Here is a 24,105-nt window from a genome sequence, read left to right as displayed (position 1 = left end):
GTCAAGAACCCACGGAATCTGTAACAAAATTTATAGAACTCTAGTTTTGCAATAGAATAAAAATAATCAAAATTATATATTAATTAAAAAAAAATTAAATAAAAAAAATTAAATTAAATTAAAATATGCGTACGAAGTAAGTCAGTTTGAGGTCTGAATACATTCTGAACTGATATGGTTAAAGAGTAACCGAGTTAGAAATAAAGTAATTGGGCGCATTCAGTAAACACACCGGTATCAACGCCAAAATTATAATGAAAGAAGCGATAGCCTCTAAAAGAAAAATAAAAGAGGCTTTTCTAATTCAATCTAATAGAAATAAATGTATTGCTCATGCATCTGTAGATGTTAGTAATGTATGGCAATCGCTTCTTTGATTTTAAAGAACATAACATAAATAAACATAACATACGTAAAATTTAAAAATAATCATACAGAAAGTTTGGGCTTTTTGGTTTTACCTTATTAAGTAATTGTTATCAGGTAGTCATTGTTAATTTTGAAGTTTAACTTAATATAATGTCATTTTAACAGAACGTCAACGATTTCTTGTAGACGTATCTGTTTTAAAAAGTAAAGTGTTCTCGAATATTTCAATTTAAATATTTTAAATTGTTTTTTTCTTGATTCTTTATATTTTTTTTTGCTTCCGACGACGGAAAGAGAAAACTTTCCGAAACGTTAAGCATTTTTTTCTTTGTTAGGTAAATTTTTATTACTGTAAACACAACTTCTGACAAGCAGCGTCCGTTTAGGTTTAACGCCAGAAGTGTTTACAAAAAATAACTATTTTATTTTGTAGATTTTTCTTGCAGTGCAGTGGCGAAATACCCATAAAGGATTTTTTTGGATATATATATTAATTGTCAGACAACATATATTACTTGATGAAAACTATATATTACTATATGACTTATAAAATAATTTACATATATTTCTACATATTAAAACATATACTATCAATTACTACATTTTTAATAAATTCAATGTCATAAATCTTTCAAATTTCTTGGTACCCCAGCCAGGCACTAGAGATAAATCTTCAATTTCGTTAAACGACCCCTTCAGTTTCCTTTGAACAAAAATTTAACGATAACTATGTTCATTCAGAACATTAATGTAGAACCATGTTCATTGTTCATTTATCTTATAAAGCAGAACAATTGAAATAGTAAAGAAAAACACAAAATCTAAATCTGGCTCGCCCTGTATATACCATAGTTAATAATAATTTATCAATAATTACAAAACATTGATAAATTACGAGTTTATAATGTTGGGAAAACTTTTAAATGCAAAGAGAAATTAACAAAATATAACACTAATTCACCAAAATACAAGAAAACATCAAATGATTAACACTGGACAGGACAGTACAGTCTTAATCATATGCTGATGCCACCATGGTCAGCAAAACTCGCGTCCGGTGTTAAAAGTAGTGTTTTGGTGAACTGTGGTGAATTAGAGTAATATTTGTAACAACTGTATTATTATTCTAAAACGTTAGTTTAAAAATCGCTACATTTCAAAAAACACTATGCCCAGCCTACAACATTATGGCATAAAATATAAAATAGTTAATTTAAAAAACAATTCTAGTGTATAAATATATTTGATTTATCCTATGTATAAATGAAGATATTTTTATACTCCACCTACCATTGTCACATATAGCACGTTTTGTAAAAATTATGAAAGAAAAACTTAAAATAGAAATCTGATACTGAGAATTTTCCAAATATAAAATATATATCAATTATTTATTCATACAATTGATTATTTACCTGTATAATAAAATCTGTTCACCGGTTTTTGCTCCTACGGAATGTAGCGTTCCAAGGTCTTTCAAGTTTCCATCATTTAAAATTTTTAAAACCGCTTTGGAATGGACTGTACGAGGACTATCTCTACTGCCAATTAAAAATATAATTATTTCTTAGCCCATGTGCTTACATTTAGACCTACCTCTTTGATTGTGAAATTAACTTATGCACTGGAGATTTTTTAGCTCCTTTCCTTTTCTTTTTAGTTTTCGGACTTTTATATTTTGTAATAAATCCAACGCTTTTCCTGACAACAGCAATGTTCTTCTTTTTGCTTCTTACAGCATTTAAAAGATTTCGTTCTGAAGAATTCAGTAGGGAAGAGCATGAAATATCACAAGAATTTTTAGTTGTGTTAAGATCAATATCTTCAGTTGGTTTTTTGCTTAGTCTAGTACTTCTTCTAGGTGTTGCTATTGGTAACTGATCACCAAATAAAAATCCCGATTGTTCGGACGCTTCTGGCTGCTGTATAAAACTACTCTCATCTTTTGTCATTGTAGAATCAAAGGACATATCAGAAACATTAGAAGCGTCATGCTTTTTCATGGATAACCTCATACTTCTTCTTGGCATTTGGCCCGTGGGTTCAATTTCTAACGCGCTATTCTGAAGATTTTTGGACTGTTTGTACTTTTTGGTTGGGATCATTGGCATTTTAAAGCCAAAATCTTTATTAGAATCGGTTTCAGATATTGCCGTATTATTAATTTCATCTGCTGGACTATCGTATTCCTAAATTAATTCATTATTAATTCGAAATTTGCCTTACAAATTCAAAACTGTTATACAGGGTGGTCCGAACTGTATTCCGGAAACTCCGGCAGCGTATTCTACAGATAAATATAAGTAAAAAAGTTCGTATAAATGTATGTCCTAAAATGCTTAGTTTCGGAAATACAGGGTGTAGAAATTTCATTTTTATTTCGATTTTTTCCAAATAATTTCTGCAGTAACGTCAATATTTGGATGATTTTTTGACATGAGCAATTTGATTTTGATGTCAATATAACCCTCGTTTATAGAGGGCGCCACCTACATGTGTTTTAACTGTTTTGAAGAGCAATAACTTTTCGACGGTACCTGTATAAAACAACTGATTAAAAAAATATACATTTCCATGACTTTTTACGTAAAAAATGTCTCTTGGTAAAAATCGCTACGAGCAACCGTTTTCAAGATTTTAAAATGGCAATAGTCAATACATGTCATTATTGACAAAAAATAAGCACACGTTGAATAGAGTTATTTGACTAAAATAATAAATTTTTATTTTTTTTAATTAATCAAAAATTTTTCTGCGAAAAATGGATGATGAACAGAAACTGTTTATTCTGTTGAACTTTTGGCACAAAAAGATTTCAATTTTAAGATTTCAGTCTAATAACTATTTGTTCAACATGTTTAATTTGTCAATGATGACAGGTATTGATAATTTCAATTTCAAATATCTCGAGAACCATTACTCATAGCGATTTTTACCAAGAGACCTTTTTTATGTAAAAAAAGTTGTAAATGTATATTTTTTTACTCAGTAGTTTTATACACGTATGGATGAAAAGTTATTACTCTTCAAACCAGTTAAAGCATATGTAGGTGGCGCCCTCTACAAGTAGGAGTCATATTGACATAAACATCAAATTTCTCATGTCCAGAAACTCCCAGACACCAATTTTCATCCAAATATTGACATTACTTCTTAAATTATTTGAAAAAAATCGAAATAAAAATGAAATTTCTACACCCTGTATCTCCGAAACTAAGCATTTTAAGACATACATTTTAACGAACTTTTTTACTTATTTTAATCTGCAGAATATGCTGCCGAAGTTTCCGGAATACAATTCGGACCACCCTGTATAATAGAGTAAAATAGTTAGTAAAGGTGCTACAGGGTGCTTTAGAAAAGAATTCTAATCATTAACGTATAATTTTACGAAAACTGTTTACTTAAAAGGTTAAAACCCAATTCAGTTAACATATTGAATATAAAAAAAAATATCAGAACAGAGGACAATTATTATAGTTTTCATGAGAAAACTGTGCTCTTTTTCAAAACAGTTTTATGGTTTGAGTTGTTTCAACAAAATAAATAATTTGTTTACAAACTAATTATCGTTGCTTCTTCTCGAAAATAAAACGTTTTAACTTTTTAAAAATATCATGTTTTGGGTACATTAAAATTGACATATTTTATAAATAATGTATGCACAGGATGGTCCAATAACAGAGGACGTCGGCTTAACGCTGGAATCATTAAGGCTCGATTCTCACTAAAACGTACCGTCACCGTCACGTCGGCGTCGAGCCGGCGCCTCCGCGCCCTCTCGACATAAAGCATGAAGTAAATAGGAAATGGATATAGCTAGAGGTCGTTGGATGTTGCCACGACGCGACGGCTACGTTACGAGTAGTGTGAATATGTTCATTGTTAGCCATTTAAAAATATTTACTGTGGCTCGACGTGACAGTGGCGCTACGTTATAGTGAGATTCGCGCCTAAGCCGGCTACACATATTGTTTTGCCTTAGATCTTACCTGTGCATTTAAATTGTATAAAAAAAAACGTTGTATGTAGACGAAAAAATGGACGTTTTACTTGAATTGAATTAAGCAGAAAGACAGTCTAGAAAACTGACGGTATCATTCAGTTTTACAACAAAACAATCGTTATGCTACACTGTAAAAAATATAAGTAGTAAATTTTTTTCACAATTTGCTTTGCGTATTTGAAAACGAAACTTAAACCATAAATACAATAATTTTAAGCTTCATTCAGAACCTCGCAATTCCTGGAATAAATTTATTGGTTTCAATTGTGTAGAAGTTTGTTTCTCTACTTTAAAAAATTAGTGATAGTAATTTTCAATTAGTAGAAAAAGTTAGTTAAATAGCACATTTTTAACTTTCGCCACTAATTATTCTTCAAAATTCGCCAGTAATGTTATTTCAGCCTTTGATTATAATCCATCAAGAAAAATTGTCCATAGAAAATAAAAGTTGATTGTTTTATAAGCTAATTATTATGTTTATAATATTATAACCTAGTTATTATTAAGCTGCTGTTGCTACGTTAATTGATTAATTAATTTTAATTGAATATTTTTAGATATTGTAAATGGTTGTAAACTCAAAAGTATAGAGTATAATTGAAACCACTAATTTCGGAGTTCCGAATAGAGCTTTATAGTAAAAATCCATGTTTTTTATTTTTAACTTCACCTAAATACAATGCTAGAATTGATAAAACCGCAGGTAAAACTTCCAATGTGTACGCTAGTCTTTAATCAGTCTTACCTGACGTAGTAAAATGTTATGTCTAGACGGGACTAACTGCGCTTTCAGATAGAGCGGAGCGTCCGCTACTTCGAGCAAGTACCATGAGTTTATATGAACAATTTCACATGGGTCGCGTATGCTCCGTCCGGATGGTTTTGTCAACGGCTATCTTGAAAAAATATCCGCGCGGACGGTCCGCTCCATCTGAAAGCGCTGTGACGGAAGACCGCAAATAAACTGCCGTCGATTCTTTAGACAATCTTACTCTTTAACTGACATGGAAATGGTAAAGTAAAACGTTGTACGTTGATGGGGCTTATAAATGTAATAAAAAATAATCATTATAATGATCCTATTATTTTTAATAACTAAATGTTTTATTATAAACCATATTACCGGTTTCGAACCTACGGCCAACGTCCTTTATTGTTTGATCATACTGTACATTTGTTTTTTTGACTAGAAAAATGTGTGTAAAAATCAAAATCATATAAATTTTATCAATTTTTCCATTTTTTTTACAAAATTGGAAAAACAGTTACCAGAACGATCGAAAAAAAAACGGCTTCAGAGTTGGATTTTATATGTATGTAAAATTATACAGTAGACATTGGTATTGAAACAATGAATATGTTTTATACAAAACGGTCTGCGAGAAAATACGTGCTGTATACTAAAGCCGGAGTCTCATGCATCCGAAATCCGATGGTACGACATCCGAAATTTGAAGTTATCGTGTGAAATAAAAAAAGCCTGTCACATACATCCGAAAGTTCGTTCCGAAATTTGACAGTTTTAACATTTTTCTGCTGCGCTGAATAGAGATTCATGTCATGTTTTATTGGAGAAACACTTATAAAAATAACTTCCTCGCCAAATATCCCGAAATTGCACACTTCCCACTAAACTTGTTTTTAAAAACAAATGTTTTCAAAAAAAGTGAGGCTAAAAAACACACGATATCGTACAAAAGTTAAACAAAATTTAACTTTATACGACGTCGGATGATTAGTTAAAATTATCGGATAAAAATTGTTGTCAAAATATTTCGACCAATAGGAGCACCGTCGGATCGTCGTGTCATCGGATTTCGGATGCATGAGACTCCGGCTTAAAGTGTGCTGTTCCTAAACAATTAAAATAATAGTTTTAATATGTGTTATTGTGCGTTTGTCCAGTTTTTCACAATTTTAATTCTGTAGGAATATACGTTCAAGAGACTTACAAAAGACATATAGTGTCGAAACGTCGTCGTCGATAAAAATAAAATAATGAACAAAATCCAATAACATCTTTGAAACCCCAACCACCTAAAGCCAAGAATATAAAAAGAAAAAAATGTAAAATTATATAGAGAATGTCATCAATAAACATTTCCAAACCAACTTCACGCCACTTTTTTTTCATCTTACGGAAGTTAAAGTATAGTTTTTCTATTTTTCAACCCATTAAATATCTACCAACAATTTAAAACAATGACGTAGTTTTTATTGATTATATAAAAAATCTTCGTTTAGAACACAAATTGATGATGAAAATTCTATTTAGATTAACTCTTAAAAATTAACATTCTGCACACCCTGTCAAAAATTACCAAACTAATTAGCAATAAAATAAAACAGGACTACATGAATATTCGATTTCTATCCACATTCATTTTATAATACATTTTAACTTACCAACACACGTTTAATTTTCGCTCCATCAATTGGACTACTTGTTGCTCGTACTGTTTTAACCTTTAATTGCGCTATTTCGCTCTTTACTAATTTGGATACTTCGTTTTGAATCTTATTCCATGACATACTGAAATTTCAAACTGTACTCTTGAAAAAATATTATTTATTTATCATTTACCCTGGTGTATTTTCCTTATCAGCCTGTAAAGGTGCTGCTAAAGGGGATGATTTTGCAGGTGTTTTTAATGAATTCTTTATAACACTTTCCAGTTTATCCATAATAGAAACTTCCATTTTTGTTATATATTTTCTTATAACAGGGCTAAAAGTTATTTTAATAATGTATTTATAGAAGTAAAGTGTTACATTTAATTTTCATTATTAAAATAAACAGGAAATTGATATTAATTTGGTGATAATGAATTAACAAAACTAATTTTGCAATTCATTCTGGATGTTGTACCTTAAAGTTTCCTGAGTGATATCCATATAGTTACTCATAATGGAAGTAACTGATGAAGAACACACTGAAATTTGGTTCGAATTGTCTATTTGGCTTTGATTTGCTTCGTTTATTAAAGGCATAGAGAAAATTGTTTTTTTTCTTGCCGGTGTTTTTAATGGTGTTGTGGTCTGTCTCTTCAAGGGAGTTCTAATAGCACTTGAATGTTCTTTTTTGTATTTTGTTATAATCTGATTCACTTCTGGATTACTACGTATCTTTTTAGCTCTTTGGGAAAAGTCTAAGGTTTGCAAAGTCTCTGTTATGTTATCAGAACTGGCACTGACACATGCTATTAATGAAATGTAATTATCAACATTCAGTGATCCTAAAAAGTAATGTATTAACTATTATTTGTATAACTAATATTGTATCACAATTAATAAAATTAAAATAAAAATAAGATTAATAAATTATTTATTTGATCTGATCTATTATTAAATTTTATTGAAATTTATAAGACTGATATTCAATGGTACCTACAGCAAATTAAAAAAAAAATAATGGCATTTAAGATAATTAGAAAAGATCAATTTTTCAAAAGTTATAACATTCTGTAACTTTAAAACTATGCATTTCCACACCTATGTTTATAGGATATTTTATTCATATTTTTTGATTAGGAATCAATGAGTACTTATATTTTTGAGGCAAAATATTTCAAATGTGTCAATGTATAAAAAGTACAGTATGATCGAAAAAAAACGGTGTCCAGTTGGCTGGGAAATGACAATCGCTGACATTTCCCATATAATTTTACATATAAAATGACAGCGATCTTCATTTCATAGCCATCGCTGACGCCGTTTTTATTCGATCATACGCTATAATAATTAATGAACTGACCTTGCAAAATGCTTGTTATCATTGTCTGTCTGTAAGGTATATATGCAGATTTCATAGACAATGCTGATATAACTTGACCTATTGAAAGTAACCCTTTATTTATACTAACACCTTCTTGAAATGTACTTCCAGTATTTCCCGTTTTTCTCACACTTTCTGAACCAGCTAGGTCCACTAAATTTATCTTTCCTTTTACTTCTTCAGTGCTACAAAACAATATTAATGACAACAGTAAAAATATGAATGTAAACTAATGTTTAAATGTTATACTTTCATTTGTATCATCTTGATGTGTATCACAAGAACATAATTAAATTTTTAAAAAATACCTACCCATTTCTTCCTGTGAAATATACTGTAAAAATTGCATGTGATCTGGAACTATTTATATTTTGTTTTGTCTCAGCGACATGTCTTTTCTTGCTTCCTAATTCCAATAACATCATTGCTGAATCAATACTGTCTATAATTTTGATTGCCATGTCTTGAACAACAAATCCTAAAACATATTTCTATTAAACCTGATTTCAATAGTGAAATATAAATATATAAACCAGAAACAGATAACGGAGTCTTTCTATCTGGCTGAAGTAAATCAAAAACTTTCTCATTATAAATCTCTAAAAAAGATATGCCAATATCTACAAATTCATTATTATCCGCGTGATTTGTAAAAATATCATTCAAAACTCTTGGAATAATTCCGACATGTGAAAGATCATCCAAGCCCTTAAAAAAAATTGAGAGATTAAATGATATTAAACAAGAAAACTCACCTGAAATCCAGTCCCCATGGTATAGGTTTTACCAGTTCCAGTTTGTCCATAAGCAAAAACAGTACAATTATACCCTTTTTTAACATGATCAACTAAAGGTTTTACAGTTTTATCATAAATTTCTTCTTGATCAATTTCATCAGAGAAAATATTATCGAAATGATAAGCTTGAGACCTCTCTGGTATTGCAAGTACCTATAATCAAACATCAAATGTTACTTAAGTTTACTTGTCCTGACAGCCTAACTCACAGGAGGTTCTTTTGATATCACTTGTATGCATGATGTATCTTTACTTTTCAAAGTTGGTTTAATTCTGATAGAAACTGTTATACATTCCTTTTTGGACACTTCCATTATTATTCCAACCAATTCCGAGTGAAAAAATGTCTATATTTCCTTAATAATTCTTAAAACCGTTGAGATTCATCAACCTATTCAGTTTTAACGATAATTTACACACATGCGTGATTCTGTATAACATTGCACTTGCAAATGAAACTTGTATTTATTGAATTTTATGTTTATCACCATTCGACCGTAAATTCACATAAATATAATATTTCAAAAACTTCAAGCCATAAAATAATCCATCAAATAATAAATAAATAATCTTCAAGCCATCTTCAAACAGGGATCTTTTGAAATTTTGAATATTTGAAAAAATAGACATTTATCCACAGATCCACAGCAAATATATTTTAACTATTTACCAATATAACCAATGAACTATAGGTAGAACTTTAGAACTACTCTACTTTAGCCAACTTAGCTGAAATCATATATAAAGTGTATATGTATATATATGATACTAAATGGACTTGGTCACTTGGTCACATTCTCTTGTATACCAACGATGTGTTCATAGGTTCATAGGGGTTTACTCTTAAGTCTATATCTCTGGGTTTATTTTATTTACAAGGAATACGAACGGCGCGCCATTCCATAGTGGTTCCATATTTGAGGACCGCCGCGGCGGTCCTCAAACGAGTTCTAAAGTCATATATTTATCTCTAGTTATACTCTTGTCTTCTGTGGATTTACTTTTTTCATCTATGTCTGTGGAATAAACAGCGGAATAAAGCCGGAGTCTCAAGCCTAGTTCTCATGGAGCGGAAAATCGCGTTGTGGGAGCTGAATATCGCTTTCTGTTGAAGAAAGTAAAATTGGCCGGTTCACATGAAGCAGGATTCCGGATGCGGATTTTTAGATAAATTTAGGGTATTTCAGATTATTTTCTAGTGATTTTTTTTTATTTCAGAACTTGAAAAGGGACAGTGACAAGACAAGTGTGTTTTTTTAAGTAAACAAAAATATTTGTAACTTGTATATTATTATATTAATTAATTTAAATTGTATGTAATTATGGATACTAATATTGCTAACAATTATAACTATTATCAATGGAGAAGGCAGTACATAGTTGGATTAATATTAATTTGTGAATGGCATAAAAACAAAAAGTCTTTACAAAAACATAGAATAAAAAAAGGAGAATGTGGGTCAGAGATATTTTCTTAAAAAGGTCTGAGCAAGCAATCCCAACTCCAAAATCAAAATTCAAACTACCAAAACAATTTTCAACAATACCAAAACAATATCAACAAACAGCTTTCCTCCCAATTTGAAGTTAGGTTAAAAATTAAACGAAGAAAGAACATGATTAGACAAAGATAGACTATAAAAACTCGCTAAAAAGTTAAAAATAGTTTAACTTTTTGCGGATCCGCCAAAAGTTGAAATTTTCCCGCAGCGGGACAATTTTAAAAAAACTCGCGCTCGCAACGCGATTTTCCGCCCCATGAGAACTAGGCTTCATGCATCCGAAATCCGATGACACGACGATCCGACGGTGCTCCTATTGGTCGAAATATTTTGACAACAATTTTTATCCGATAATTTTAACTAATCATCCGACGTCGTATAAAGTTAAATTTTGCTTAACTTTTTGTACGATATCGTGTGTTTTTAACCTCACTTTTTTGAAAACATTTGTTTTTAAAAACAAGTTTAGTGGGAAGTGGGCAATTTCGGGATATTTGGCGAGGAAGTTATTTTTTATAAGTGTTTCTCCAATAAAACATGACATGAATCTCTATTCAGCGCAGCAGAAAAATGTTAAAACTGTCAAATTTCGGAACGAACTTTCGGATGTATGTGACAGGCTTTTTTTATTTCACACGATAACTTCAAATTTCGGATGTCGTACCATCGGATTTCGGATGCATGAGACTCTGGCTTAAACTGGAACCTGACTGGAACCAACTGGAATAAACAATTTTCACCATAACCATAATTTTAACGGTTTCTTAATTACTTACATTTGCATTTTTTTTAAATTTTTATAAATCAACAAACCTAAAGGTTTTCTAATAAGATGGCTATACATATTTATAGTGGCAAAAATCATATACTACATAAGCTCCAAAACAGCCGTGTACAAAGTATTCCCTTCAAAATTCTTGCAGACTGTGATACTCCTGTATCTAAATATTTTGAGCCTTACATAAAGAGTGAAAATGAAAGTAAGTAAATTATTTAAGGCATTTTAATATACATTAGGGCCAATAAGTTATTATCATCTTCTATTTTAGTTTTAAAAGGTTCCTTTAGAGGTTACCCTTTAAAAGGTAAAAAAATTGATATTCCGGAAGGATATGTTGGCTTAGTAGTGCATGAAAGTATTAGGCCAACAAATGAGAAAGATGATAGAAAATTCTATGTGATAAACAAATTTAACGAATTTACTTATTGGAATTGGGACAAGATTCCAAGCAAAAACGATAATTTTCTAAAAGCCATGGATTGGATAGATATTGCTGAAGTGGTATGTTTATATTAGACTCTATTTCTTAGCACTCTTTAAGGTTGTATATCTTACTAGCCTTCCAAGAATCCAAGCATTTTTCACAAATACCATAAACTAAATAGGACTGATTAATTAGTCTAATTTGTGCCTAAATGCCTAAAAACCATAGGTTTCATGGCATCAATTTCTGTCTCTGCAGTAGGGTTGCCAGTTTTATAGCAAAGTCCCGGGAACGCAAAAAAAGTAAGAGCAAAAAAAACTGTGATGCTTTACCCAAATCAAATCAAATTAGATACTTAAACTAAGGTATTTATATATAATTACCAAAATAACATAAATTAACGACGATAGATATAAATGAAGCTAAATAAAAAAAAAATGTGATAGAATAATAAAAAGCGTAAGTGTGTATTTCTTTACTTTGTCAACATTATAACATTTGATTGGCTCTGTCTGGGATAGTAAAATGATTTTCCAGGATCTGGAACAATTTGCCTAAATCAGGGATTTTTCTGAAAGCCTGGCAACCCTACTCTGCAGTCCTACTAAGGAAGAGTGAAATTGGAATCATACTTGACGAGTACATTGACTTATGTAAGTAGAAGTAAGACTGCAACCTTATATTTACAGTGAAAAGTGTCCAAATAATATATACATTTATGTATTAAAATTTAACAAAAAAAATATTTTTAGTTACACAGTCCAATTACTGAAGAATGAAGGAATGTAAATCAATATAAACCCAAGAATGTGCCTTATTACATCCTTCTGTTATGCTAAAATTAAACAAACATTTGTTAAAAAATTAAAATATATTAAATAAACTTTTACATATTTCCATTTATATTACCTTTGGCATGGACTAGATATTGAACTATGCAAATCTCAGTACTATAAAGAACATTAAACAAGAAGTTAGATAGCTACTTATCTATTAGATTTTAAAATATCTACCACACCAGCACAAATTCATAACTATAGTAATATGTGGTAGTTACTATATAATCATAGATTAAGGATATAATTTATTTACTGGAACATATATCTCTATTCTTCTCTAGATTTCCACAGGTGTGGTTATACTTTAACAATCTAATAAAGAATATCACAAATAATAATATTAATATAACAGGTATTGCAAGATACAGTAAGAATTTTCACGAAAGTAGTACAAAAAAAACTTGGTACTTTAGGGCGACAAAGCTGAATATATACTATTTCTGTATTATATACTATTTTCATTATGTATTATCTCTGGAACCAAATACACTTACATAATTGCTTATTAGGGTGCACCAAAAAAATAAATATTTTTTTCTTTTTTGCTTACCTATTGTTCGGGATGATGAAAATAAAATTCTGGTAAAGTCTGAGCTTTTAATATTAATATTAAGAGATGCCCCATCGTCATTTTCTATTTCCCATAACATGGGGAAACTTTTTTTCTCTTTGGAATTTTATTACGTTCTAACAAATCAGGGTTTTGTAAAAATCAATACATATTCTAGTAGGAGATTAAATGGTCTTAAAAAAGTCTGATATGAATTTTCATCTAATCGACTCGTTTGAAAGTTATTGAAGGTTAATGTTTACTTCAAATTGTAATGATTAATGATAACTTCCTGTAGCCAATATTTTGTGATAAAATATAAAAAATTGTGGAAGTGATCATATACGATTTGAAGTTTTGAACTTTAACCTTCATTAACTTTCAAACGAGTTAATTTATTTTTGATTAAATGAAAATTCATATCAGACCTTTTTTAAAAGACCGTTCAATTTCCTGCAAGAATATGTATTCGGTGTAAATTGGTCATTTGTTAGAACGCAATAAATTAAAAAAAAAAGGAATTTGTTTCCCCGTGTTATTTATATGAGAAATAGAAAATCCCGATGATGAAACCAAACCTCTTAATATTAATATTAAAAGCTCAAACTTTACCAGATTTTTTTTTCATCATCCTGAACGATATTTTCACGGTATTACTTTTACAATAAATAAATTGCATAATTCCTATAGCATTATGAAGTATAGTATGCCCAGTGAAAGAATACAGGAATTTGATGGGATCCATAATATGACAGGAAAAGCAATCTACTTTTGAATTAAAAGACAGACAACAATCACAATGATATTCTTTTCCTGGAGAGACTTACTTAATTTTGGATGGAATTAAACTTTCATGTCTAATTATTCCCTTAATATCTATAGTAGTAATGTATTTGTAGCTAAAACATAAAATGTAAACAAAATAGCTAATTGAATTAAACAAAAATAGTAAAATATCACATTTATATAAATATAAAACAGATAGGATTAATACTAATTGGGTACAATATATGGACATTATTGAATATAAAGAGATAATAAATTATTTTTAATTAAAGTTCAGTGTAGATCGATGCTAGCGATAGAACAATTTATAATAATATATAGGTGCAACAGATTACCTACTTATATTTAAATAGTTTAAAATTTGCTTTAATATTCAATAATGGTCAAATGGCATTAGATATTTTTGGAAACAGATATGTTTTGTATATAAAAGTGTCTGGCATTTTAGCTATGAAAATTTGAGTTGGTATATTGTGATTCTGTATCGCCATCCATCATCTGATTAGCTAATCTAGCCCTTTTATCATTTTCTTGCTTTATAAACATATACAATCTGTCAATGAGAAACTTCTTATCGTGGCCTTCAAGAACTAATTGATTTTTAAGAACCCTTACCATATGTCTATTTGCAGAATTTACAGCTGTAAAATAGTAAAGCAAAAGTATTAAGATAATAAATACTGGTATAGCAAATGCTGCGGTTGTAATAAAGCTTGATGTGGTCTGCAACCAATTAGGAGCGTCAAGAAATGTTTTTACCATAAAATTCCAAATTGAAGGGAGATCTCTATATGGACCACATGATCTACTTGGCTTAAGTTCTGATATAGTAAAAGCTATTGGACCGAGTGCTACTATATAAGAAATTAGTAAAACTGCCATGAACATTGAATTTGATCTGGATGACCTGTATACAATTGCACTTGGCTTGCAATTTATTAAACAAGCAAATTTTTTAATATAAAATAATAGAAAGAATATAACTGTCCCCAAAATAGATATTAGAGGTGCAAAAAATATGCCAATCCAACACAATGTCTGAGTATATACAACATCTAATACATGTTTAGGTAAATCAAAAGTTTGTTCTCCAATAAACTTAATAAACTTGTTATCTATGTGCCTTGCTAATACTGATCTTAATGAATTTATAATAAAAGTCATTATTAAATGTGTAGCAAAGTCTGTTAATATTAGTTTGTAAATTTGTTGACCAACAAAAGATTCCCAGCAAGTACAATCTACAGTTTGCCTAGACTGTATTTTTGAGTACATAGATCCATAAAACACTATAAGAGATGCTAATCTTAAAGTTACAGCCCTCAATAATAAAATTCTTATTTCAGCTATAGGTCCATAATTCTCATAACTAATTAAAAATCGAAAAATCACTGGTATAAACATATTTAAAGCTACAATTGTTAAAGATGGAAGAAATTCATAAAACAATATTTGTAATTTTTCCTCTATATGTTCTGTAAGTACACCCAATTGTTGTGTCGATAAAATAAAAATAAAATATATTGCACAAGAGCATAGTGTCAATATAGCTAACACTATGGTATTTACTAAAAATCTAAAAAAGATAATTTTATATTTCTCCTGTCTTGTTCTGCTTTGCCGCTCTTCCTCCAACTTTTCAGTCTGCAAATATATTTTAATTTCATTAAAAATGGCTTGATGCTTAACTCTAGCACTTTTCTCATTATGAATACAAAAATCCCACCCACCAAAGATAAGATTAGAATACTGGTAAAGTTGTCCTTCTCCTTCTACTATTCTTTCTCTAAAACCTTTAGCTGCAGTATGTAATATAGTATAAAGTGAGAAAAAGAAGTATATTAATGTCACCAAAATATATGCTAATGGCATATTATAATACATTTTGGTATTGTTTGTCATATATGAAAATGTCTCGTTTGAATAGAATGAATAAAATAATGGCGTTTTTTCAAGCCTACCTGTACCCTGTATAATTTCCAAAAGTAAGGAAGATTCATTTATAGAACAAAAATATTGAACATCACATGTTGAATCATTACCTAAATTTACACAATCCATCTTCTTTAGCGGAAAATCTAATAAAAATGCGGGAAGGATTATAAACAGACCGACCAAAAGTAAAATAAATAGATTTAAAAAAAATAACCACTTCAGGAATCGGAAAAATGCTACCACTCCCATTCCAAAATGACCCTCTATATGTTTAAAATCACTTCGCCATAGTTCCACTTTATGGTAAAGTTCTATCAAACGAATTTTAAACTGATGCCATGCTTTCCTCCTCTTCCAGTTAAACTGTTCTAGTCCTTGTAGTCTAAAATGTTGTTCATTCTAAAAATAAAATAATCTTATTAAGACTTCTATCACACCAGCTTTATAATTTTTTATAATCTTATTTTATAATCTTTAGATAACAGGAATATAATAAACAATTTTATGGAAGGAATCTACCTGTACTAATGTAATAAAAATAACTTCATTTACTTTCCTTACCATAATTTTTGACTTTTCTTCTCTCTTTTTAGCCATGGGAATTGGTGATGCTTTAATCAGCATAATAGCTTCCCAAGCAGTTTGTTCATTTGACCTGTTACAATAAAATTATAATAAAACTTAATATTCTTCTTTGTTAGCAGTTTTTACCTCATTTCTGAAAGATCAGGCAACATTGACTGTTGTACTTCTCCAGCTGCTGATGCCCTTCTGTGTACTGTAGAATCTCTACGCGATCGACTTGCGGTATGTCTTCTTACAGTACTTCTATAAGTCTTTGCATCATTAGTCCTTAATCGCATAGTGGTTGCTCCTATGAGATTTTATCACGCAAAATAATTTTAATTAATGTACCTAATAACTTACCTGCCCTATTCTGTTTACTTGGAAGCAAAGTGGCTAATCTTTTGGGGTCTTTCCATAAGACCTCAATATCGGAGTCACCAGGGTAACTTTCTTGATAAAATTCAGAACCAGCTTCTTCCCAACCCTGGGATCGAACACCTTTTTTCTTTTTCTCTCCCCCCGACATATTTGTAGCTCACAATCAACACTAATCTATCTAATAGGTATTTCACTAACATACATTGTTAGCTAAACTACCACTAAACATTTTTTTGGTATTTCAACAACAATTGAATGAAAAAAACATGACAATACACCCCCTCCACTTTTTAAATAGAAATGTCAGATCTGTCGATCTGTCTGGAAATCGAAATGTCGAAATGAAAATAATAGATAGGCAATAGATAGGACAAGCAAGCGAAGCAAGCAACCAGCAAGCACCCCAAGCAAGCACCCAACATACAAAATACGCATTGATCATATACATCCATTTTTTATATGACCAGCCCATTTCTAATTATTGACCAAAGAGTATATATGCTATTCTTTTATGTATTCTGTTTACGTTTAGTTTGACGTTGATTTGATTGGGACACGATAACCATAACCTGTTTGAGTTCTTTTAACTTTCAATATTTACGTTGTATTTGTAAAATTAAATAAGATATTTTCTGGATGAAGCATATTATTTGATATATTCAAGAAGTAAAATAAAGCTTAACAATGGTTTTAGCAGATTTAGGACGTAAAATTACGTCAGCCCTACAAGGATTAAGTAAGGCAACGATAATTAATGAAGAAGTAAGTTCTACCAGATGTTAAGGTTCCAAAGTTTTCGATAATTTTTAACTTTTGTTAAAAAACTATTAGGTTCTCAATGGAATGCTCAAAGAGATTTGTGCAGCTTTACTTGAAGCTGACGTTAATATTAAAATGGTTAAAAAATTACGAGAAAATGTAAGATCAGTAATAGATTTTGATGAAATGGCTGGAGGCCTTAATAAAAGACGTATGATACAAAGTGCAGTTTTCAAAGAATTAATCAAGGTACTTGATTTATATACGTATTGGACATTTTGGTATACTTATTTATTTTAATATAGCTAGTTGATCCAGGCGTAAAGCCTTATCAGCCTATAAAAGGACGGCCAAATATTATTATGTTTGTTGGTTTGCAAGGATCAGGTAAAACTACAACATGTACAAAATTAGCGTATCATTATCAGAAGAAAAACTGGAAGTCATGTTTGGTTTGTGCTGATACATTTCGTGCTGGTGCTTATGATCAAGTCAAGCAAAATTGTACCAAGGCTAGAATACCTTTTTATGGAAGGTATGTACTGTTAATTTTTTACAGACAAAACTGAATGTCAATTGATTAATTGATTAAAGAATTATTTTATATTTTTAGTTATACTGAAGTAGATCCTGTTATAATAGCACAAGATGGTGTAGAGATGTTTAAAAAGGAGGGTTTTGAAATTATTATTGTAGATACTAGCGGTAGACACAAACAGGAAGACTCTTTATTTGAGGAAATGTTGTCCGTTGCAAATGCTATAGTATTATTTTTATTTTTGCTAAATCCTGTTATTTAAATTTACATATGTTTTTTTTAGAAACCGGATAATATAGTATTTGTGATGGATGCAACAATAGGTCAAGCTTGTGAAGCACAAGCAAGAGCTTTTAAAGAGAAAGTAGATGTAGGATCAGTAATTATTACAAAGTTAGATGGACATGCAAAAGGAGGTGGGGCGCTTAGTGCGTAAGTATAGAAATGGCATAACAATAAATTAATGTGACCTGAAAATGTAAACTAAAGAAGTTATATTTTTTCTTAGGGTGGCAGCAACCAATAGTCCAATTATATTCATAGGTGTAGGAGAACACATTGATGATCTTGAGCCATTTAAAACAAAACCATTCATTAGTAAGCTGTTGGGTATGGGAGATATTGAAGGTTTAATAGATAAAGTTAACGAATTGAAGCTGGAAGACAATGAAGAACTACTTGAGAAAATTAAACATGGAGAATTTACTTTAAGAGATATGTATGAACAATTTCAAAATATAATGAAGATGGGACCTTTTTCACAAATTATGGTACAACCTTTTATATATATGTATGTAATAGCTCTAAGAGCCTAAAAAGCTCATGGCTTGATTGGTTATCTTTCTCCATTTGTTTCCGTCTTTCGCCTTTATTCTCCATCCATCTACTCTTATCCTTTTCAAGTCCTCTTCAACATCCTTTTTCCATCTGGTTCTCAGTCTACCCCTCCTTCTCTTTCCACCTATTTCACGTTTCATTATCATACTAGGAATTCTTGCTTCGGCCATTCTTTCAATGTGGCCCAGCCATCTCAGTCTTTGTGCAAACTTCTAGAGATGTTCTCACTCTTAATAATTTTCTGTCGTGCACTAACACATCTATTTCCTGCCATTATTCTTGGCATAATTTCTTACAACCTTTTATACTGATCATTTTTATTATATTTGATTTTATGTTTTTGTCTAGGGTATGATTCCAGGGTTTAGTCAAGATTTTATGTCAAAAGGTAGTGAACAGGAATCTATGGCAAGGTGAGTCATTTAATTTTATTGTATATAAAAAATAAATAATTATTTGTTTAGATTAAAGAAACTTATGACAATTATGGACAGCATGAATGATAAAGAACTTGACAATAGAGATGGTGCAAAACTATTCTCAAAACAGCCATCCAGAGTGATAAGAGTATCACAGGGATCTGGAGTCACAGGTATTATCACTTGTGTATAATTTTATAAGATAGTTTAGTTAAGAGGTTTATATACAATTTTATACATATATAAACTGTCATACGTTCTGTATCATTATAGTCTTATATCAAGTGGGTTTTATATGTTCAGAGATATTTCATATTGGAAAATAATACAAGAACTTTTCGATCGCATGCTATTAATGCATGGTAAAACAAAATTTTTTATTTAGTTTTATTTGCTTTTAAACGTGTTCAAATAAATTATAAACTTATATTCGCCAACGTTCAGTATCATTGTGCGGAAACGTTCCCTTATAAGAGCATGTATGAGTACAAACATATTTAAGCATAAACGAGAACGTTTCCTCTATTTTTTAACATTTTTTAAAGCGATTCTCTACTTTTGAGTCTAATTAGCATATGCTTTTTACAAAAATAGTATTTTTCTTTATAGTATTTATAATATACCATATAATATAAACATTCAGCAAACGATAAGGTAATAACACCGAGAAAATTACTTCCCCCCCTTTCTTTTTTGTCGAAATTAGGACTACAGGGATTCCCCAGTATTACAGCTCTATTATCTACATACAGTGGTGGACATAAGTATGGAAATATTTTTTTTCCTAAAATATTTTGTGTAACTTTCTTTTTAAACTAATTTTAAATATATTAAATGAAACAACGTTTTGTAATTTATGGATATTTAGTTTTAATTTTCAAAAATAATTTCTTATTTTTCTTTTACTAAAAAACATAAAAATTACTATGGATAAAAGTATGGAAAGATAATTTTATAAAGAAACAAATCCTAAAATCTAATATTTAGTTGCGTAACCTTTGGCCTGAAGGACTGCTTTACATCTTCTTGGCATGGAATCCACAAGGTTTTGACAAATTTCCAAAGGAATGTTCTGCTATTCATCTTGGAGTATCTCCCACAAATCTGTCGCATTGTGAATAGCCCTTAATCGAATTTTTCTTTCGAAAGGCTCCCAAAGGTGTTCAATTGGGTTTAAGTCTGGCGACTGAGAAGGCCATTCCAAAACATCCACGTTTGCCTCCAAAAACCATTTTTTTACCAATCGTGAGGCGTGTTTGGGATCATTGTCCTGCTGGAATCTCCATATTAGGGGCATCTCTTCTTCGGCAAATGGTAACATGTTATTTTGCAGAATGTCCCTTTACATAAAGCGATCCATTTTTCCCTCTATCTTTACTAGCGGACCAACCCCAGCTCGTGAAAAGCACCCCCAGATCATAACACTACCACCTCCATGCTTTACTGTTGGCTTCTGGTACTTTGCATCATATCTTTTACCTACTGGCCTTCTCACAAATGATCTACCATCAGAACCAAATATTTTAAATTCACTCTCATTACTCCAAAGCACTGTGTTCCAATTTTGAAATGTCCAATTTAAATGGTTTTGAGCAAACCGAATTCTGTTCTTCCGATTTCTTTTTGAGAGCAAAGGTTTTTAACGGCCACTCTTCCCAGAAGTCCTACCTCACACAAGCGTCGTCTCACGGTGCGATCAGTAACATTGATATTGAAATTGTCACATATTTCCTCTTTTATTTGCCGGGAAGATTTGTGTGGGTCTGCTAGAGAAATCTTTTTAATGAATTTTTCTATAAAAGGGGTGGTTTTTCGGGGACGCCCCGATTTTGGTCGGTTAGTTGTAGCTCCCAATGTTCGGTACTTTTTTAAAATTTTCGAAACTGCTCCTTCTGAAATCATTAATGATTTGGCAATTGTACACTGTTTCAAAACAAAATTCAAAAAAATCAAAACACCTCTATTTTTTAACTCTATAACTCTGTTGCGTAAGTCCTCAGACAAATACTTATTTTTACCCATTTTAACAATATGTTGCTTGCCTTTGCAATAAAATCAAACTAAACAAATCGATCACAACAGCAAAAATATCAACAAGAAAAAAGCTTTCCATACTTTTGTCCGAAGTGTAAACAAAATATGTTGATAAAAATAAACAATGTAGTTAGAATAAAAAATTATCTTGTGAATATTTGATATATTTATGCGGTTGTTAGCATACGAAAATATTTAAGCTGTATTATTTGTTTGAGCGAGATAAAATAGGAAATAAAAAATCTTTCCATACTTTTGTCCGCCACTGTATATAAAATGCTAATGTATATCTGTGTCGTCTCTACTGAAGTAACGACTTGCTGTAGAAAGTTGCTTTTTTTACTAAAAGATCTCTAAAGGCTCTTCTAAAAACTGTTGTCGCCGGATTTTTTGTTTTTCGTTTAATTAAAAAAAAATAAAAAGTATTTTTTTTCCTGATGTCGTGGCGGATGCGCCAGGCTTCAACTAGTATTATTATACAGATTTAGGTATTAATTTATTGATTTAATCTGCAAGTTACAGTATTAATGTTGACATTTACTCGGCAACATGCCCAGAAAGAAGGATTACATGTTCTGAATATCTATTTTTTTCTTTTTATTCTAAATGTTCTCATAAATTTGATTTTTCTCAAACCAAAATTAAAATTTTTTTGCAATATTTTGTCACCTCACCCCACTTTTTGCATATAAAGATTTTTGTAATTTGCCGCCCTGAGAGGTGTATGACATATGCCAAAATGTTTTTTTTTGTTAAGTATGCTGAAGAAATTTCATTTTTTTTATAAATTCTAATAAAATTTTTTTTCGCGTTTACTGCAAACTTTTTGCCACACCCTGTACTAAGGATCAACTAATTTAAACAAATCTAAATGAACCACATCAATAGCAAATTTATTGGTTAAATTTCTTGTCTTTAGAAAGAGAAGTAAAGGAGTTGATTACCCAATATACCAAATTCGCTGCCGTCGTTAAGAAAATGGGCGGAATTAAAGGCTTATTTAAAGGCGGAGATATGGCCAAAAACGTCAATCAGAATCAAATGGCTAAGTTGAACCAGCAAATGGCGCGCATGATGGACCCACGAGTACTACACCAAATGGGTGGAATGTCTGGCTTGCAAAATATGATGAGACAGTTACAGTCCGGAGCTGCTGGTGGACTAGGAGGTTTAGGGAATTTAATGGGAGGATTTGGTGGAAAGTAACATTGAAATAATAAGTCATGTTTATGAATGAATGTAATAATTCTGTATGTTAATTGTGTTTAAAAGAAATTTAATTAAAATTTGGTTATTTAAACATGATGTTTTATTTACTTCAACTGAATGAAAAAATATAAATCAATTAAGGTTTAATTTTGAAATATATTATAGATAATTTTAAATAGTAATTATGTTTTAAAATTAAGTTTTTGTCTAAAACAGAATGTGGCTCATCATGGGAAACGTTGTAAAAAGTTTGCCTGTTTAAATATGATATAAACAGGCTAAATTATCGCCGGCGGTATAGGCTTGGTGCATTTCAGTTGATTTTAAAAATTTCGACAGCAGCGCTCGGTACGGCAGAAATCAGAACTTTCCGGCTCTGTATTTCACGCAGTCCCGGTTACATAAACGGTAACCGGTTCATCGCATTATTATAATCGTGGCTTTGTCACAATATACAGGGTGTCTCAGATCTTAATCGGGAAAATTTAATAGACGATAGAACTTTTTTGAAAAAACAAAAAGTTCATATCAACTTGAAAGATTTAAAGCTTCCTTTTCGAGACACAGGGTGTTAAAGTTAATTAAAAAAGAAAGATGAAGATATTTGAAAAACTATTTAATCGATTTTGATATAACTTGACCCGTTTATAATACTTACTATGGGACTTAATTTGATGTAATTAGATTTTAGTTTAAAGGCCAGGGGCGGCTGTAGGGCATCAGTGTTAAATTATTTTAAAGGAAAAAATAGGCACGCCACTGCTTTTTTAGAAGTTTAATATTATTTTTGGATTTAGTAATTAAAAATATTATTTTTCTGTCTCCTGATTTTTTTGTCTATTTTGCTTACTTCTTGCGAAAAAACACTCCAGGATGGAGTGAATAAATGAATTTATTTTTTTTCGCAAGAAGTAAGCAAGATAGACAAAAAAATTAGAAGACAAAAAAAGTATATTTTTAATTATTAAATCCAAAAATAATATTAAACTTCTAAAAAAGTAGTGGCGTGCCTTTTTTTCCTTTAACATAATTTAACAGTGATGCCCCACCGCCGCCCCTGGCCGTTAAACTAAAATCTAATTACATCAAATTAAGTCCCATAGTAAGTATTATAAACGGGTCAGGTTATATCAAAATCGATTAAATAGTTTTTCAAATATCTAATTTTTTTTTCTTTTTTAATTAACTTTAACACCCTGTATCTCGAAAAGGAAGCTTTAAATCTTACAAGTTGATATGAACTTTTTGTTTTATTTTTGCAAGTTCTATCGTCTATTAAATTTTCCCGATTAAAATCTGATGACCTGTATTTAAGTATTTTAGTTGTAAATTACGGTAACTAATTAAAGGTACGAAATTTGTGCGATGTACCGCTGTTTCGGGTAATAAAAATTAAGTGAAAAAGAAGGGTAAAGAAGTAAAAATTAAGTTATTTAGTGACAATTTTAAATAATAACATTGTCGAAAAATTGTCACACGAAAAGGAGAGCATAGTTGCGTGATTGTTAGGGGCAATAACACTCAATACCACTCTCCCGGAACAACATTTTACAACTTCTCAGCTTTATCACACTGATTTGATGAAAAGCAAAAACGGATT

At 30.5% G+C, this 24,105-nt stretch overlaps 4 protein-coding genes across 6 annotated transcripts; 2 read left to right on the top strand and 2 right to left on the bottom strand.

The window, feature by feature from the left end:
- Positions 1-890: 890 nt before the first annotated feature.
- On the bottom strand, positions 891-9,594 carry LOC115877122 (kinesin-like protein Nod). Of its 2 annotated transcripts, none has more exons than XM_030893236.1 (11): positions 9,157-9,592; positions 8,906-9,100; positions 8,684-8,858; positions 8,463-8,628; positions 8,130-8,335; positions 7,245-7,611; positions 6,960-7,103; positions 6,782-6,908; positions 1,966-2,558; positions 1,785-1,910; positions 891-1,072 (listed from the first exon to the last, which is right to left on the bottom strand). In XM_030893236.1, the coding sequence occupies exons 1-11, from the start codon at positions 9,259-9,261 to the stop codon at positions 967-969; spliced, it is 2,310 nt and encodes a 769-aa protein (XP_030749096.1). In that variant the 5' UTR covers positions 9,262-9,592; the 3' UTR covers positions 891-966. The 2 variants fall into 2 exon arrangements, with proteins under 2 accessions (XP_030749096.1, XP_030749097.1); XM_030893237.1 differs by having other exon boundaries at positions 894-1,072; positions 1,785-1,907; positions 9,157-9,594.
- A 1,505-nt stretch (positions 9,595-11,099) lies between these two features.
- LOC115877124 (ribonuclease H2 subunit C) lies at positions 11,100-12,557 on the top strand. 2 transcript variants are annotated; one of them, XR_004049289.1, is made up of 4 exons: positions 11,100-11,429; positions 11,499-11,731; positions 11,789-12,307; positions 12,407-12,543. XR_004049289.1 is itself a non-coding variant. In XM_030893239.1 (3 exons), exons 1-3 carry the CDS (start codon positions 11,282-11,284, stop codon positions 12,431-12,433), a joined length of 408 nt encoding a protein of 135 aa, XP_030749099.1. In that variant the 5' UTR covers positions 11,103-11,281; the 3' UTR covers positions 12,434-12,557. The 2 variants fall into 2 exon arrangements, 1 of the variants encoding a protein (XP_030749099.1); XM_030893239.1 differs by lacking the exon at positions 11,789-12,307 and having other exon boundaries at positions 11,103-11,429; positions 12,407-12,557.
- Positions 12,558-12,961: 404 nt separating this feature from the next.
- On the bottom strand, positions 12,962-16,986 carry LOC115877121 (transmembrane channel-like protein 7). Its single transcript, XM_030893235.1, has 4 exons — positions 16,692-16,986; positions 16,476-16,638; positions 16,326-16,419; positions 12,962-16,163 (listed from the first exon to the last, which is right to left on the bottom strand). Exons 1-4 carry the CDS (start codon positions 16,855-16,857, stop codon positions 14,274-14,276), a joined length of 2,313 nt encoding a protein of 770 aa, XP_030749095.1. The 5' UTR covers positions 16,858-16,986; the 3' UTR covers positions 12,962-14,273.
- Positions 16,987-17,076: 90 nt separating this feature from the next.
- On the top strand, positions 17,077-22,596 carry LOC115877123 (signal recognition particle 54 kDa protein). The gene is made up of 9 exons (XM_030893238.1): positions 17,077-17,471; positions 17,541-17,717; positions 17,774-18,003; positions 18,082-18,232; positions 18,290-18,438; positions 18,515-18,776; positions 19,192-19,256; positions 19,308-19,435; positions 22,216-22,596. The coding sequence occupies exons 1-9, from the start codon at positions 17,394-17,396 to the stop codon at positions 22,500-22,502; spliced, it is 1,527 nt and encodes a 508-aa protein (XP_030749098.1). The 5' UTR covers positions 17,077-17,393; the 3' UTR covers positions 22,503-22,596.
- The last annotated feature ends 1,509 nt before the right edge of the window (positions 22,597-24,105 follow it).

This window comes from Sitophilus oryzae, unplaced genomic scaffold (genome assembly GCF_002938485.1).
Source record: "Sitophilus oryzae breed Bouriz unplaced genomic scaffold, Soryzae_2.0 scaffold_1442_pilon_pilon, whole genome shotgun sequence".
Classification (NCBI taxonomy): domain Eukaryota; kingdom Metazoa; phylum Arthropoda; class Insecta; order Coleoptera; family Curculionidae; genus Sitophilus; species Sitophilus oryzae.
This window is presented reverse-complemented; position numbering and strand designations above follow the sequence as displayed.